At 49.3% G+C, this 17,200-nt stretch overlaps 1 protein-coding gene across 3 annotated transcripts in view; it reads left to right on the plus strand.

Annotated features, from left to right (window-relative positions):
- The window catches only part of LAMB2 (laminin subunit beta 2), a 70,825-nt gene that overhangs the window by 46,716 nt on the left and 6,909 nt on the right, over positions 1 to 17,200 (plus strand). For all 3 annotated transcript variants that reach the window (XM_053300940.1, XM_053300941.1, XM_053300942.1), the window contains 9 exons: positions 1,986 to 2,203; positions 4,069 to 4,165; positions 6,340 to 6,712; positions 8,967 to 9,151; positions 11,909 to 12,150; positions 12,445 to 12,648; positions 12,906 to 13,050; positions 14,061 to 14,268; positions 15,890 to 16,031. In XM_053300940.1, coding sequence (XP_053156915.1) covers positions 1,986 to 2,203; positions 4,069 to 4,165; positions 6,340 to 6,712; positions 8,967 to 9,151; positions 11,909 to 12,150; positions 12,445 to 12,648; positions 12,906 to 13,050; positions 14,061 to 14,268; positions 15,890 to 16,031 — 1,814 coding nt within the window. The remainder of the gene's footprint in view (positions 1 to 1,985; positions 2,204 to 4,068; positions 4,166 to 6,339; positions 6,713 to 8,966; positions 9,152 to 11,908; positions 12,151 to 12,444; positions 12,649 to 12,905; positions 13,051 to 14,060; positions 14,269 to 15,889; positions 16,032 to 17,200) is intronic.

The following is a 17,200-nucleotide window of genomic DNA, read 5'->3' on the forward strand; positions in this document are numbered from 1 at the left end:
CTAAACCGGCAACTACTTCCGGTCTTTTTTGTCGCTCGTAACTCAAAAACAACGTAAGTCGAGTAGTTTGTAGGTCGAGGGATTACTGTATGTAGTACACTGCTCAGGGCTCCTTGGAGGAAGAGCAGGATATTGTTTGTTTTTTTAAAAAGAGTCCAGTGCATGCTGCTCCAGTGTGGAGTAGTAGGAGCCAGTCAGGTGTAGTGGTTAGAGTGTTGGACTGGGGAGACCCGAGTTCAAATTCCCATTCAACCATGAAACTCACTGGGTGACTCTGGGCCAGTCACATATCTCTCAGCCTAACCTTACTCACAGGGTTGTTGTGAGGATAAACATAACCATGTAGACCGCGCTGGGCTCCTTGTAGGAAGAGTGGGATATAAATGTTAAAATAAAATAAATAAATATTGCCACCTTCCTAGCCCTGACCTTTGGTGTCCTCCAATAAAGCAGAGAGGGTCATCTCTCTAAGTTAAAAAGGTATCATTCTTAGGGCTGGAAGGAGCCTTAGAGAATCACCCAAGGCATCCAAATGGCTTTTTCAATACATTATTAGAAAAGAGGGTACTGAGGACTGGTGGTCTGGCTATACCTTAGGGATTTTGTCACGTATCATTTGGTTAGCCCCTAACTGAAATCTCAATAACAACTGTTAATTTAAATAAGAAGTATCTAAGGCATTCTACCCCCTTCTTTTGGGCAAGGCTGGTTTTACACTGGCCAGCTAGGAATCTGCTTAGGGTATGATTGCAAAATGCTTTGTGGAATTTGACATTCTAGCTCAGTATTTTATTTATTTATATTTATATACCTCCCTTTGTCCTAAGACCCCAAGGCAGTTAACAATAAAATTCAATAAAACATAAAAACCAGATAAAACAATAAAACTCAATAAAAGCCATAAAAACAGAAAAAAACATAGCTAGAAATGTAAAAAGAGCAGACAGCTCATTGGCCAAAAGCCTGAATAAAAAGGGCAGTTTTCCCTTTCCTCCTGATCTGATGCGGCATAGGCATGTACCAATGCAAAGATAATTTAATACACAGTCTTGGAAACTGGTTCAGACAAAACAGTTTTTAGTTTTCAAGCCCTGTGCTAGCTTTGCCTTGTGAGGCCTGTTATTGGCTCCCCTGCAGACAGGAAGATTATAAGAGGCTTCCTGTCTGAAGCTGACCGTGCCGCCGTATCAAGGTTACCTTGATCTGATGTGTTTGTCCAGTTGCTTTTCCTGTCTGCTTGGCATGACCTCTGGCTTATCCTTGACAGTATCTGGTGTCTTTTTCAGATGACTGACAATTTCAGTTTAGAATTTCCTTTTTTAAAAAAAGTATATTTCTAGTCCTCATGATAGTTGAAAACATGGTGTTCCCATAGTCCCTCCCTGGGAACTGAGTTTAGCGGTTTGGATAACTTTATGGAGGAGAGGTCTGTCAACGGCTGCTAGTCGGAGGGCTGTGGGCCTCCTCCAGCCTCCAAGGCAGGATGCCTCTGAGTACCAGTTGCAGGAGAGTAACAGCAGGAGAGAGGGCACGCCCTCAACTCCTGCCTGTGGCTTCCAGCGGCATCTGGTGGGCCACTGTGCGAAACAGGATGCTGGACTAGCTGGGCCTTGGGCCTGATCCAGCAGGGCTGTTCTTATGTTCCAGTGGTATGGAGTCAACTCTTCTCCGCCATGTACAAGAAAAAGGGATGATGACTTCATCACATAGTGTTGCTTGAGGGAGCTGCCGGAGAAGCAGATTCTCTTTGTTGCTGCTGCGTGCCCATATCTCCTGTCAGACACAACCCTGTCAAAGCATGATTACTCGGCCTTGAAAATAAAAGCCTCAAAATTATGTGTGAGAGACAATTTCTGTCGTTTGCATATTACACATTCCGTTTTTATGTGCCGCTGTTGTTCGGCTCACCCATGTGTGCTTCGCTTTGATGTGCCATTTCCCCAAAGGAGGAGTGGGTTAAACAGCCCTTTCCTTTCTCGCTGCAGGCTGCTCCTGTAACTTCCTGGGCACAGTGCGCAGTGAGTGCCCCTCACAGGACCAGTGCCAGTGTGAGCGGTACAGCGGGCAGTGCCAGTGCTTGCCCAACGTCCAAGGGCAGAGCTGCGACCATTGTGCCCCCAACTTCTGGAACCTAGCCGGTGGTCAAGGCTGCCAGCCCTGTGGCTGCCATCCCCAGTACTCACTCAGCCCGGCTTGCAATCAGGTTAGTCCAAGCTCTGTACCGAGGGAGGTCGATGGGAGCATCCAGAGAGATGCTGGCTGAGCCTGGAGGAGCAGCAGAGAGCACCCAGTTGCAAGAGGTGAACAAAACCCCACTGTTGGGAGGAGACGGAAGCGCTGGGTGGCGGCATCATGGAGTTCCCCAGACACCAGAGTGGAGAGCTGGTCTTGTGGTAGCAAGCATGACTTGTCCCCTTAGCTAAGCAGGACCTGCCCTGGTTGCATCTGAATGGGAGACTAGAAGTGTGAGCACCGTAAGCAGGGGCGTAGCAATAATTGAGCAAAAGGGTTCAAAGAACATGGGCCCCCAGCTCCTGAGGGCCCTCCAGCCCCTCCCTATTTTCTGCATTATCTCCCTCACTCTGGGGGGCCGCCAGAGAGAGGGATGAACACAGGCCCCCTCTCTCCTAGCTACGCCCCTGTAAGATATTTCCCTTAGGGGATGGAGCCACTCTGGGAAGAGCATCTAGGTTCCAAGTTGCCTCCCTGGCAGCATCTCCAAGATAGGGCTGAGAGAGATTCCTGCCTGCAACCTTGGAGAAGCGGCTGCCAGTCTGTGAAGACAATACTGAGCTAGATAGACCAATGGTCTGACTCAGTATATGGCAGCATCCTACATCCCTATGTTCCAGAACTATTCCAAAGCTATTCCACTTTGGTGCCAGGATGCTCACAGAACTAGGCACACGAGGTTTTTACATGCAAGTGAAGTGCATGGGCAGCGGTGTGGATCTGACCTGGCACTGGGCAGTTGGGTCCGAGGCAGGCTTAGCTGAGCAGCTCTCTTGTTGGCAAGTGCAGCCACTGGTTCTCTCTGCATGCGCTGCAGGAGCTCCTTTGAGTTCCTCTAACACCGTGGCTAAGAGACTGGCAGCACAACTCTATGGCACACTTACCTGGCTAGCAGCAAACTGCATTGGACACAGTAGGACTTGCGTCTGAATAAACATGCCTGTGAACCAAGCAGTCCCCCATTCCAGTCTTGCCTCCCTCATGAACTTACTGGGTGGCCTTAGGCAAGCCACTGTTGTCTCCGTCGCCGTGCCCGATCTGCACTACAGAGATGGTAACAAGACACACCGGAAACTGCTTTCTGGGCCATTGGTCCTTCTAGCTCAGGCCTGCTCAACTGCGGCCCTCCTGCAGATGTTGGCCTACAACTCCCATAATCCCTGGCTATTGGCCAATGTGGCTGGGGATTATGGGAGCTGTAGTCCAAAAACAGCCGGGGGTGGGGGCCAAAGCTGAGCAGGCCTGATCTAGCTCAATATTGTCTACCCCCAGAGGAGGCAACCTTGGCTCTCCAGCTGTTGTTGAACTACATCTCCCAGTATCCCCAGCCAGAATTTATTGTGGCTGGGGCTGATGGGAGTTGTAGTTCCACCACAGCTGGAGAGCCCAGGTTGCCTACCTCTGGCCTCTACTGACCAGCAGTGGCTCTCCAGGGTTTCAGACAGGGAGTCTTTCCCAGGCCTACCTGGAGATGCCAGGGACTGAACCTGGGGCCTGCTACCTGCAAAGCAGACGTTCTATCACTGAGCTACAGCCCCATCCCCAGCCTACTTTATTGGGTTGCTATTGACCTGCTTTACAGGAATGTTGTAAGGATTACTGCTGCTGTCAGGATTACTGAGATAATGTGTGTGAATCTGTTTGAACACTCTGCATACATGATTATTATTACTGTTGTTGTTTTTGTTGTTGTTGTTCTAATAATTGGGCCTGGCATCTGTGTGCCTTGGTAACCTGTCCATGCCCTCCTCCTCTTCTACTTCGTAGCAGGGTGGTCTACAAGGGTTGGCTTTGTGGATTTCTGACTTGGTGCCTCCAACTGGTTCTGTCTTCCAGTTTTCAGGACAATGCCAGTGTCGGCCAGGTTTTGGGGGGCGCACCTGCTCCGAATGCCAGGAGAACCACTGGGGTGAGCCCAACCAGCAATGCAGAGGTGAGTAGGGCCAGGAAGCAGGCACAAGCTGGACCTTGGGGTGTAGGGCACAAAAGCTGGAGGTAGCAGAGGTGGCAAAGACAAATAACAGGGATGAATGGAACATCACGTGCGCTGCAGTTCTTTGACTGCTCCATCCCATACAGAAATCCTGAAAATATCAGCATTCGTTCTTTTTTTAAAAGTGGGTTTCTGGTCCTCATGGCTATGAAGAGAAGGGCTTGGATCCAGAGAGCAGTGAGCAGAGTTCCCGTTGATGGGCTTCATCCAGCTTCCCCCCCACCCCCCAAGCAGTAGGAGGTTTTCAATTCTGTAAAGAGTTTGTTTCCTTGAGAGAGCATTGAAGACTTAGGATGTCTTTCTAATGCCAGTGGCTGACATTGATTAAATTTACTAGAGGGAGTTCTGTTTAAATTAAGTAGCCCTTTAGAGTTACTCTTGAGTAGTAATACTGAGGAATTTAGTCAGGATTAGGCCAGTGCATTGCAATGTCCAATTCCAATAAAACTCTAGGACCCAGCACCACCCCCAGTGCTGGGGGGGAGGTCCCTAGTCTCTCCACAGCCCTCTCCACACAGTTCTGTACATTTCTCTTACCAGAAGGCCCTCTTTTACAGGAACCAGAGTTGCACAGGGCTGGCCAGGAAGGCCCATGACATCAGCTGGAAATGATAGTTCTTCCTAGAGTTATCCCGATGAGGATAGTTCTGTGAGGAACTACAGTTCCCAGCTGTCCTTGCATGGCTTCCCAATCTCCCAGTTAGCTTCCTTCTGACTGCCCCCCCGCCCCCACTGCCTGTAAAACTCCGGTTCCTGTTAAAGAGGCTCACTCAGTGCCAGAAATGTGCAGAGCTGCATAGCAAGGGCCACGGTGGGAGCAGATGTCTCGCTCTCCCCACACAGCACCAGGAGTGGGGGTAGGTCCTACAGATTCATCAGTCAGGCGGATGCATCGGCCTAGTCAGGATGTCAGCCAGTGTATACAAAAATATGCACTAAGAGAGCACTGGAAGCCAACTTTCCAATCTAATCCAATCCAGTCTTTATTACGGTCATAGACCAGAGTACGGAAGCCAACTTTTAAAACAGACAGCACAACCACCACTAATCTTGCCACCTTGGATTCTCAAAGAGCAGCAATTGCATCACAGTTTCAGAGTCAGCTCCCAGCCTCTCTCTGTCTCTGCCCAGATTCAAACTATATAACTGCTGCTGCTTCTCTGCCACTTCGGCAAGCTGAAGCCTGTGTGGCATTCCAGAAGGCTGGAGAAGGCTGACCTTCCAGCCATTAAGGAAATTAAGCCCTTTTGTTAAGCTCCTGATCAGTCCTTGGGGTGACAGGTTGGAAGAAGCCACATAGTGATAGGCTCATTCACAATCATCAAGGTGGTGAAGCTGATAGCACTGTAGAAGTATGGGAGCAATCAAAGCTGGTGAAATTTTAGATCCTAGTTGCCATTTCAACTGAATGACCCTTGATTCTATGATAAAGCTGTTCCATGGTTACGTCTGAATATATTATACATTAATCCACCAGCGAGTGGCACATGGGCGGAATGCCTCTGAGTCCCAGTTGCAGGGGAGCAACAGCAGGAGAGAGGGCAGGCCCTCACCTCTTGCCTGTGGGCTTCACAGAGGCATCCAGTGGGCCAATTATATATTTAACATATTTTATACCGCCCCAAACTTACGTCTCTGGGCGATATACAATTGAAATCATATAAAACATTAAATCCATCCAATGCTGGATAGATGGGCCTTATTATTTATTTATTACATTTATAAACTGCCCCATCAAGAGGCTCAACAACAACTTTTAAAAAGACATAAAACCCACAATTAAAACAATGCTAAAAACAATATAAAAACAATTCAAAATGATTAAAACTATTTAAAACCAATTAAAATACATTTAAAAACAACAACACTTTACAAGCCTTGGGCCTCATCTAGCAGGGCTTTTCTTATGTTGTTATGTTCTAGAGACTGTATTTATTTCAGTAGGTAGAGTTATTTTAGGGAAGTTAATGATTTGGGGTTCTTGGGTCCAGATCCACCTATTTGGGGATTTTTGTTGGGCGAGGGGCAATGCCTTGTAGGATGGTGCTGCTTAGGAGTGCCGGGAAGGGTGAGGGTGTAATCTCTCTGGCTGACTCGATTCATGTTGTGGGCAGCCTGTGACTGTGACCCACGTGGGATCGAGGCGCCCCAGTGCCACCGGATCACTGGGCACTGCTCCTGCCGCCCGGGCGTGTCGGGGGTGCGCTGCGACCAGTGCTCCCGTGGCTTTGCTGGCAACTTCCCCGCCTGTCAGCCCTGCCACCAGTGCTTCGGGGATTGGGACCGCATCGTGCAGGACTTGGCAGCCCAGACCCGGAGCCTGGCCCAGCGTGCCCAACTCCTCCAACAGACTGGCCTCACTGGGGCTTTCGAGGGGGCCTTCCGCCGACTGCAGGACAAGCTGAGCGCCGTCCAGGCTATTGTCAATGCCCGCAATGCCACCGCCAGCGCCATCACCCACCTCCTGCGTAATATGGATGACCTGCGGTGAGTGAAGGGTGGTCTCAGCATCAGCGGCTGACGTAGGGGAAGGGGAAGCCTTGGAGCCCCAAGCAGAGGAAGGGCAGAGTAAGCATTAGCACTGGGGCCATGGCTTAGTGACAGAGCACATCTTTTCTGTGCAAAATGGCCAGGAACTCCAATCCCCAGCAACACCAGATAGCATCTTGGAAAACACCTTGTCTGGAACCCTGGAGAGCCACTAGACAATACTGAACAAAATGGGACCCAGGGATTGGACTCGGAATGAGGCATCTGTTCAGTTGCTTTGCTGGACTGGACCAGGCAGAACAGTCCATCCAGTCTCCCTCCAACAGGGGTCTGCCTGATGGGAAGCTCACAAGCAGGATATGAGGGAGGTAGCCATCCCTTGCTTTCTGTCCCCACTGTCCGGTAATCGGAGATATGCTCCTTTTGGATATGGAGGATCCTTGTTTATTAGATTTGTTGTTACTATTGATAGACCTATAAAAAAATCCCCTTTTAAAAGGGGAGTCATCTGATTACTGGGATCGTAGTCAGTAGATCCAGTGATCCTTAAATTAATCAACTATGTCCACACAAATGTATATGACTAAGGAATATGGTGATGAAAAAGGGATACTTTCTCTGTTTGTGGATGATGTGTGTGTATGTATGAGAGGAGAGCTGGTCTTGTGGTAGCAAGCATGACTTGAAATAGTGCCTAGGGCAAGCACTGAAATCCCCCTGTCCAAACATCTGACACCCAGCTTTCAGATAACTTTACCATAATATCAGCTGAAAAATACAAGTCAAGCTCGTTAATCTTTTAATCTTTCAAAAACTACTTAGCAGTGGACGTAGCCAGACCAAAAAATGCTGGAAAACTACAAACTTCAGTATTCTGGGGCTCATGAAATACCCAAATACTATGTGGAGGTGTACTTGGAAAACTAAACAGAAGTGCCTGTCTAATTCTCTACTATGCATTGTAGCATAGCTATTACATAAGTTTTAAAAATAAATGGAGAATTTGACTTTTCCCAGATACTCTGTAAATAATTAAAGGATATGCAGAGTAAACTGTGTCACTGCTTGGAATATATTCTAGTCTTTCAGACAGTTAAAATGAGAGAAAGCGAGCAAGAAACTCCCAGTGGGCCTTAATACTAAGGATTTCACACTGATTCAAGGACAAACTCACCATTAATAGCCATATTATTAAGACATCACATTTAACTCACTTATCACAAGAAGCAAAGTAAGAGCAAATGAATACAATCCTAGCTCATAAGCTTCAGCTCAGTATTCACAAGCCCTGATTCTCTGTACACAGTGCCAAACTAAATATGTGTACAGGGACTTATATTATATTATTATTTTTTAAAAATTTTTTTTTACCTATAGCCCCTTTGGGGGGCTTCCTAAAGATCATGGGGGGAGGGGTCTGCAAAGGTTCCCCCTCCCCCTGCTGGCCTCTAGGGCCTTGCAGGAGCCATTTGAGCAAGTGTGGTGGCCATTTAAAAAAATAATTTTTTAAAAATGGCCGCTGAAAACAAAATGGCCACCATGCATGCTCAAATGGCCTCTGCAAGGCCTGGCATGGCCTAGGGCAGGGGTGGGGAACCTTGGCACTCCAGCTGTTGTTGAACTACAACTTCCATAGTTGTAGTTCAACAACAGCTGGAGTGCCAAGGTTCCCCACCCCTGGCCTAGGGCCTCACAGAGGCCATTTGAGCATGCACGGTGGCAAATCTTGTTTTCAGTGGCCATTAAATTTTTTTTAATTATTTTTAAAAATGGCACCCCCCCTTCAAGTGGTGCCCGGGGCACATGCCCTGCCTGCCCAATCCTAGATATGCCCCTACATGCAACCTTGGTGAAGCCGCTGCCAGTCTGTGAAGACAATACTGATCTTGATAGACCAATGGTCTGACTCAGTATATGGCAACTTCCTATGTTCCTATGTTTGAGCAGGTGCCATCTTAAAAGGCATTCCCTCCTGTGTGAGAGTGAAAGGGGAGAGGGAATTGTCTCTTTTGTGTGTGTATAAGGACATACTAAACATAGTTAACATTGGCGGGGGGGGGGCAGAGGTGGCATGCATTGCCTGATTAATCAGGGATGCCTTTGAATGGATTCATCTAGCCGATTCCGTGATTAAAGTTTGCAGCCCTTGCAGTGATGTGGTCTGCTACATTCTGCCTGCCTGGGATAGGGACGGTGGGGGTGGGGTGGGGTGGGGGAGACATTGTAATTCTTACTCACATCCTCTTATCAGGAAGGAGATAGCAGATGTCACGGAAACCCTCACCCACCTGGAGGGGTTGCTGACAGCCACCCAGGACAAGAACTTCAATGCCAACCGTGCCTTAGGCACGCTGGAGCGCAGTGCTCGTGACCTCAACCTCAGCCTGGCAGACCTGACACGCCAGCTAGATGCCCTAAAGAATGCCAATGTGCTGGGTAAGTGCTCAACGTACTGAAAGTCAAAGTCACCTGAAAGTCAAAGCAACTCTCAAACTGTTTGCGGCTCTTCTTGGGATTTCATTTGGCTTGGCCCAAACACCCTTGATTGTTAGCTTCCACTTAGGAATTATCATGGAGTGTCTTCTCTGGTGAGGATAGAGCTGAAGAGCATGAGCTGTCTGTTCTTGATTCAAATTTCACCTCACTGTGCAGCCTTAAAGTGAAGACACACACAACATGTAAAGAGAGGTTGCTGTGAGTTCTTCACGTGCAGTGTAAGCCTGGCTTCCTGCAGCTTGGCCTGATAGACGCACATTCAGGTATCAGGTAAGTCATGTTGGTCTTGCCACTTTCCCCATGCTTCAGGAGAATTGCCCACTTTTAAAATTATTATTTTTTAAGCTCTGTGTGGCATTTATCAGTTTAGCCTTTCATCTTTTTGTCTTATTTTAAAAATGGAAATATTTGCAAAACTGTTCTTGGTACTGGGAGGTTTTGGTGACATAACGGATGCTAGCCAATCGGTGCTGTACTTTTCATGAGTACTGCATGTGGTGAAGGCACATCTAGCCCCTCTGCTCTATGGATTACATCTGTCTAAGCCCTTAAGCAAGCCATTATTTCTCCCTCTCAGTCCTCCATCTGTCATATGGGGATAATAACAAGGGCTTAAGTAATAATGGCCACCTGTAGGGATATGTTACTCAGCTACATTGTGGGGACAACGTGTACACAGCATCATGAGGAAAAGTGGTGACCAGGCTGCTGGCAGCTTCTGAAAGCAGCAAAAAAGGGTGCTGAGGCAATACCAATCGAAGGGAAGGGCAAAGACCAAAGCTTGGAGTGTTGGTTGTAGAAGCTTTTGTGGGCCTGTTTTTTAGCCCAGGGCCTGTTCTTATAATAATGCAAAGCCTTTGAAGTCATAGTATGCCCAGGGACTAAAGAACTGATATTCAACAGTACAGGAGGGGATGGGGCTGTAGCTCAGTGGGAGAGCACATGGTTTGCATGTACAAGGTCCCAGGTCTAGCCTCTGTCTGTCATCTCCAGGGAAAGACTCCTGCCTGAAACCCTGGAGAGCCCCTGCCAGTCAGGGCAGAGCAACAATACTGAGCTAGATGGACCAATGGCCTGATTCAGTAGAAGGCAGCAGAACTTTCTGCACCTCCGAGACTTCATTTGCTGTTGTCCTTGCAGCCATCCCCACTGCCAAAGAGGCAAGCTGCATTATAAACAGAACAGTGTTCCTTCTCTGCTGCAGCAGCAGACAGAACAGATAAAAGCAAGGAAGGCTCAAATGGTGTTTTTCTTCACGCACAGAACATTTCTTCACATGCTCCCGAGAACAGATGTTTTCAGCCAGTTTCTTACACACACACACACACACACACACACACACACCCTGGGCATAGAGAGGGAACTAGGGGTGCACTGCTGGCCAGGCGTCCTGTGCCTAGAGCTGAATGCCTGAAAAGGGGCACCTAGGCATGCACAACCGTATGTGCAGCCCCATTTGCAAAGATTCTCAATTGCAAAGATTCTCAATTGCAGGGAGCTCTTAGATAAGTGAAACTGTATGCACGATAGGGGAGCCCCTTTTCAGACCCTTCGGTCTATGCACAGAGTTCAGCGCAGGGCCAGCAGGGCATAGTGACATCGGGAGGGGGCCGGTGGCATGCTCCCACTCCCCACTCCATGTACAAGTGTAAATGCCGAGGAGATGGTCTGAAAAGTATTAAAGCACCTGGTCTCATAATATGCTGAAGAACTCCTCTCAGTATACTCGTGAGGAGCCTTGCAAGCTAAATCCCAGCTAAGTGGGATGGGCAAGAGAAGAGAGAGGTGCTGCTGCTGCTGATAGGTTTATCCTGCCATCACTCTAAGGAGCTATGAATGGCAGACATCATGCTTCCCCCACCCTGCATTTTATCCCCACAACAACCCTGTGTGAGGTAGGTTAAGTTGAGAGATAGTGATTGGCCCAGGGTCATCCAGTAAGCTTTGTGGCTGGGGGGAGGATTTGAGCCTGGATCTTCTGGCCATAGGGTTATAGGAATACAAGAAACTGCCTTATACCGGGTCAGACCATTGGTCCATCTATTTCAACCACCTTCTCTACACTGACTGGCCTCAGCTAGCTTTCCAAGGTTCCAGGCAGGAGTCTGACCCAGCCCTACCTGGAGATGCCAGGGATCAAACCTGAAACCTTTTTGCAGGCAAGGCAGATGCCGTACCACTGAGCTATGACCCCATGCCCAAAAAAACTGGTCTGGGTCCAGTTAGAAACATAGGAAGCTGCTTTGGCTCTCTTAACCACTTCATCACTCTGGGATAGAGAGTTCCAGCCCTTTCCCCAGCTTACTCCCTTCTTCCCCTTCACCCACCTGTCTGTCACAGAGGCCAGTGCCTCAGGCAGAGAAAGGACAGGGTCACGCCTGTCTTAACCCGGCCTCTATGGCTTCCCCAAAACAAACAGCCTCCAGGTCCTGAGGAGAAGGCTGGGAATGCTGCCCCTGCTCCATGTATGGCTAGAAAATGGGCCATATTCGGCATTGCTTCCTTCACTCTCCTCTCCTTCCTTCACCAACCCTGCTTCTGTTTGTTGGTTCATTGTTTTACAGATAGGAAAGGAGGCCTTTGGAAACTTGTGTGTGTGTGTGGAGGGGGTTAGGGGCCTAGTAGATGGTGTTCTCAGAGGTTTTCCTGCCCACCACAAGCCTCTGATGCGCCTGGCTAATTCTTGGCTCTGGACAGGGGCCTACGACAGCGTCCGCCAGTCCTTTGTGCAGTCCCGTGAGGCTGAGCACCGGGCCAACGCCTCCACTCTAGCTGTGCCTAGCCCCGTCAGCCAGTCGGCTGCTTCCCGGCGCCACACGGAACGCCTGATGGCAACCCGGAGAGATGCTTTCAGTCGGCAGAACGCGGCCAACCATCGAGCCCTGAAAGACTTGTCCACACGCGTCCGAGGGCTGAGCCTGCATCGGCTCAATGAGAAGGTGGGTGGACCGGCTGGGGAGAGGAGGGGAGGGGACACCCAGGGGAAGCCCGGAGAAGAGTCCGCACTGAGAATGGAGCTGAACTGTGGGGGATGGGAGCAATGGGGGCACACACTGCCTGCCTCGAGCAATCAGAGTCCAGCCCCAAGGAGAGTGTAGGTGGGCAGTCTGGCTTATGGGGAAGGGTAACTCAAGTTGGTGGTGGTGGTGGTGGAGGGTCTAGTGAGGCAGTCTTGAAAGGGGGTGAGAGACGACCACCACCTCAGCAGTTGTCCCGCCTGCTTCCTCTCCTAGGTATGTGGTGCCCCAGGAGATGCCCCCTGTTCCAGCAGCCCCTGCGGAGGGGCTGGCTGCCGTGACGAAGATGGCCGGCGTCACTGTGGGGGCCTCACTTGCAATGGGGCTGTGGCCACGGCCAGTGAGGCCCTGAACCGAGCCCGGGATGCTGAAGGCGAGCTGCGCCGAGCTGTGGCTGATGTGGATCTACTGTTGCGCCAGGTGAGCCTTGAGGGAGGAGGCAGTGGGGTTTATTGTTTGGGTGGGGGAAGACAGGCTTTCAGCTTTGTGCATATTGTATGCCCTCAGAAGGCCCAAGTGGGGCCCTGCACAAATGCCTGGATGCCCTTCTCGAGGCAATAAAGTGAGAGTGGGCTGTGACTGCCCCATGGTTTTCCTGGAATCAGAGTGGTGTGTGTTTTCCTGTGTCTCTGCTGCCCCCTGCTGGCTGACCAGGGAATCCGGTCTGTTTTTGGCAGGTGACCGAGGCTAAGGCACGGGCAAGTGAGGCAAAGCAGAGAGCACAGGCAGCGCTGGACAACGCCAATGCCACCAAAGCCCGGCTAGAGCGCTCTAACAAGGAACTGCGAGACCTCATTCAGCAAATCAAGGGATTCCTAAGTTGTAAGTACAGAATCAGATTGAGAATGTTCTGCCCTACCGGTAGATGTAGGGCAGAAGGAGAGGAGAGCTGGTCTTGTGGTAGCAAGCATGAACTGTCCCCTTCTGCTAAGCAGGGTCCAGCCTGGTTTGCATTTGAATGGGAGACTACATGTGAGCACTGTAAGATATGGATGGGGCCACTCTGGAAAGAGTGCCTGCATGTTTGCATGCAGAAGGTTCCAAGTTCCCTCTCTGGCATCTCCAAGACAGGTCTCCTGTCTGCAGTCTTAGAGAAGCTGCTGACAGTCTGTGTAGACAATACTGAACTAGATGGACCAAGGAGCTGATTCGGTATAAGGCAGCTTCCTATGTTCCTATTGATTTATTAAATTTATATCATAACTCCCCACCATAAAAAAGGGGGGCTTTCAACATCATCTGACCGTTAACACATTCCATCATTGGAGCCAATAGTCACGAATGAACTTATCTGATCCCATTTAAAGCCATCTCAGTTTGTGGCCATCACACGAATTAGGTACTCTAATAAGGGGTCTGTCTGTCTTTTGTACTGTTCACACGTCTCTTTACGTATAAGAAGATTTACCCCATTTTCTCCCACATGGTTGAGAATCATGTTTAGTTATATCAGGATATCCCAGAGTTTTCTTCTGCATTCAAAAGAGGCAATAGCTCTTTCTCTCCACAATGGAGGCACTCAGGAATGGGTAGACTGGGCCCTATTCCAGCATCTTTCCCCCCACTTCCTTGGTTCCTGCCTGACAAGCTCCTAAAGTGGCTCCTTACATTTTAAAAAATCCACCTCCTGTCTTGGTGAGATCAGCATATTCAGGCTATGTTAAGCAGCAGCCGATGCCCCTGAGGCTATTGTGGGGGTGAGTGGGATGGGGACTCAGACAGGAATGAGAGAAGAGGGGTGCAGAAAGCACAGACAGGGCAAGCCAGGCCTTTGTAGGGGGAGGCGGTCATTCTGTCCACTCACAGCACTAACTGGCCCCTTCCTTACCTAGTGGAGGGGGCTGATCCTGACAGCATTGCGCTGGTGGCCTCCCGTGTGCTGGAACTCTCCATCCCAGCATCTCCTGAGCAGATCCACCATCTCGCTGAGGAGATCAAGCAGCGTGTCAGCAGCCTTGCCAACGTGGACGCCATCTTGGACCAAACAGCCGAAGACGTCAACAGGGCAGGGCGTCTGCTGCAAGATGCGCGCCGTGCCAGGTGAGTGTGGGAAGGAGTGGGGAGGAGGAGGCACCATTTAGGCTTAGGGAAGGGCTAAAAGACTGGAAACGGGGGAGCCCTTCAATCATCTGCTCCTCATAAGCAGTAACATGGTGCTTGACACGGAGGAAGGAAGAAAAAAGCTTAGCTGCTCACAGTGGTGAACAAGCCCTGTGCCCGGAAACTTTGCAGCCACTGGCCAGGAGACTGTCATAGACTGACTGTCGGGTTTTGGAAACCGGTTCACATCCCACCGGCTCCTAATTGGCCTTAGGGTGAGAGGCAGTATCTTGCCCAACCTCCTTCAAAGGGGTGTTGGGAGATTAAAAATGGTGAAGTATTCTGTGTGCCAGACAGTGCTAGAGCCACAATTAATCAAAACAGTAAAATGCTCATTAGCTCTAGTAGTTGTGCTGTACAGAATACAGAGGCATTCAGTGGGATTACCATCTAGACTTCAGGAGTGGTGTTGATTCGAGTTCTTTTCTCTGAAGTTGGACTTGAGTTCTTTGTTCATTCATCTGTTTTTAACAAAGCATCCAGAATGATGCCATCTGTTCATCGCCATCTAATGTTTCCTGTGTTGTCATCCGCTGTCTTTTCAGTCCTGATATGAGGCAATTTTTTGGTAATAAAACATAGCACACTCCTGTCCAGTGTGGACAGGGAAGCATTATTAAGACTTTTCAGGGCACCTGTGCCTTTAAACATTTCCTCTGCAGATTCAGCCTGTGTTGTTGTTGCTTCCACTGATCCCAGCTGAGTATGAATGAGTAATTGCCCCTTGTATAGCCTCTCTGTGAATTGCCCCATGTCATTTCTGTTCTGGGTTGAAAGGCTTTGACTCTGATTTCCTTGTTAAAAAGGAAAGCATAGTAAAATAGGGCTATTTACATTTTTTTTTTAAAGAGAGGAAATTGGTAATTAAAGCCTTTTCTTCTCCCTAAACAGTAACTGACAATGAGGCTATTCAGGAAAGCTATTCAAACAGGAAGCAATAAAATTAGCTCAGTCTTCCGGCAGTAATTTTTAATTGGAAATTTCCAGGGAGCTTTACTAAATGGGGCTTACTTGTGAGTAAACATCATCAAAGGATTTTGGCCATAAGAACACTAGCTGATGTAGCGCTGTATTACATGTTGTGTAGATCCTTTACTTTAGTTCCACTTCCAGCTAATTGCAGAAAAGCAGGGCTCTAGTGTGGAAACAACATCAGCTACAGGAAGATGACCTTTCACTGATATGCGGAAGGTTTCAGAAACCCTTCTATGCATAGGGGCAGCTGGACGCAAGATCCTGTCCAGTAAGCAACATTAAGAATTGCCTTTTTGTATCAGACCAGGCTCGGCCCATCTGGTTCACTGCTCTATCTTCAGCTGTGACCAGTTAGATACTCTGGAAAATTCACAAGAAGGGTGTGGGAGAAATGGCCCTTCCTTGTTGTTCCCCCCCTAGTAGCTAGTAATCCAAGATACACTGCACCTAAACATGGAGGCTCCATTTAATAAACATGGCTAATGGCTTCTGATAATTATGGATTTGTCTGTGTTGCCTGTTGCTACATCAGGATAGAACTGTGGAGACAGGACTATTCTCAGTCACAGCAATCTTCTTCCTCCAGTGCCCGGGCAGAGACTGTAAAGAGTACAGCTGAAGCAGTGACTCAGGCTCTAGATGATGCCCGGCGTGCCCAAAATGCTGCCGAGAGAGCCATCCGCAATGCCGCCAATGATATCCTTCATACTGAGAAAGCTGTTAACAGGGTAAGTGCCAGGCCCCATGGAGAGTGCTTGATCTCTCTTCCCCTGCTTTCCCCTTGAACCTCGCCCAAGTATAGACCTTGGGACCCATTCCCTGAACCCTTGTTATTGGGCAGTGCCCCACAAGAGCAAGGAGGGGGCTAACTGGGAATCAGATACCAGGTGGAGAAGGGAGGGAGCCACCCAGGGATTTCAGCTCAGGGTCAGTTCATTGTCAGTGGGGCTCTAGAGAAGACCGGGGGGCGGGGGCAGTGGCATGTTCAGCCCTTGTGGGAGAGGAAGCAGCTCCATATTTTCAGGGGCTTAGGTACAACTTCAACACAGTTTTGCACAAAGACACTGTAGCTCAGTAGTAGAGCACCTGCTTTGCATGGCAGGATGCCTCTGAGTACCAGTTGCAGGGGAGTAACAGCAGGAGAGAGGGCACACCCTCAACTCCTGCCCTCAGGCTTCCAGCGGCACCTGTTGGGCCACTGTGCGAAACAGGATGCTGGACTAGATGGGCCTTGAGCCTGATCCAGCAGGGCTATTCTTTTGTTCTTATGTTCTTATGTCAAAGGTCCCAGATTCAATCCCTGGCAACATTTCCATGCAGGGCTGGGAAAGACCCTCCTCTGAAATCCTGCAGAGCTGCTGTCGGTCAGTGTAAACAATGCTCAACTAGTTGGCTCAGTGGTCTTCCTTCAACAGAAGGCAGCTTCCTGTGATCCTGTCTCGATATAGTTGCCTATGGCGGCATACATAAACCAAAGCTTTGTTTGCAGTTGCTCTCTGAGCTCCTGTTTCATTCTGTGCTGGTTGCTTTGGGTGAGTCCATTGAATCTGAGAAAGCTCTGCATCTCAGAAGGGTGGAGTACCATTCTTAGGGAAGGACCTACTCAGTTCAAGAAGTTGAGAGGTTGTTTCTGGGCTTCTTCTGAGCGCGAAGGGCAACTGGGGGTGATGAGTCAAAGCCGAAGCCTCTTGGAGTTTAAGATGGAGCCTGAGAGATGTGGACCAGGATGCCTCATCAGCCACAGATGAGCAGGTTTGCCCATTCCAGCCAACGATAAGGAGCCTCAGATATGGAGAAAGAGGCAAAGAGGAGATGGTGTGTCAGGATTCAAAGTCCAGGGGCTGGCATACAGCAACAAGAGAGAGAACAGCCTAACACAGTGGTTCCCAAATTGGGA

This window comes from Hemicordylus capensis, chromosome 2 (genome assembly GCF_027244095.1).
Source record: "Hemicordylus capensis ecotype Gifberg chromosome 2, rHemCap1.1.pri, whole genome shotgun sequence".
Classification (NCBI taxonomy): domain Eukaryota; kingdom Metazoa; phylum Chordata; class Lepidosauria; order Squamata; family Cordylidae; genus Hemicordylus; species Hemicordylus capensis.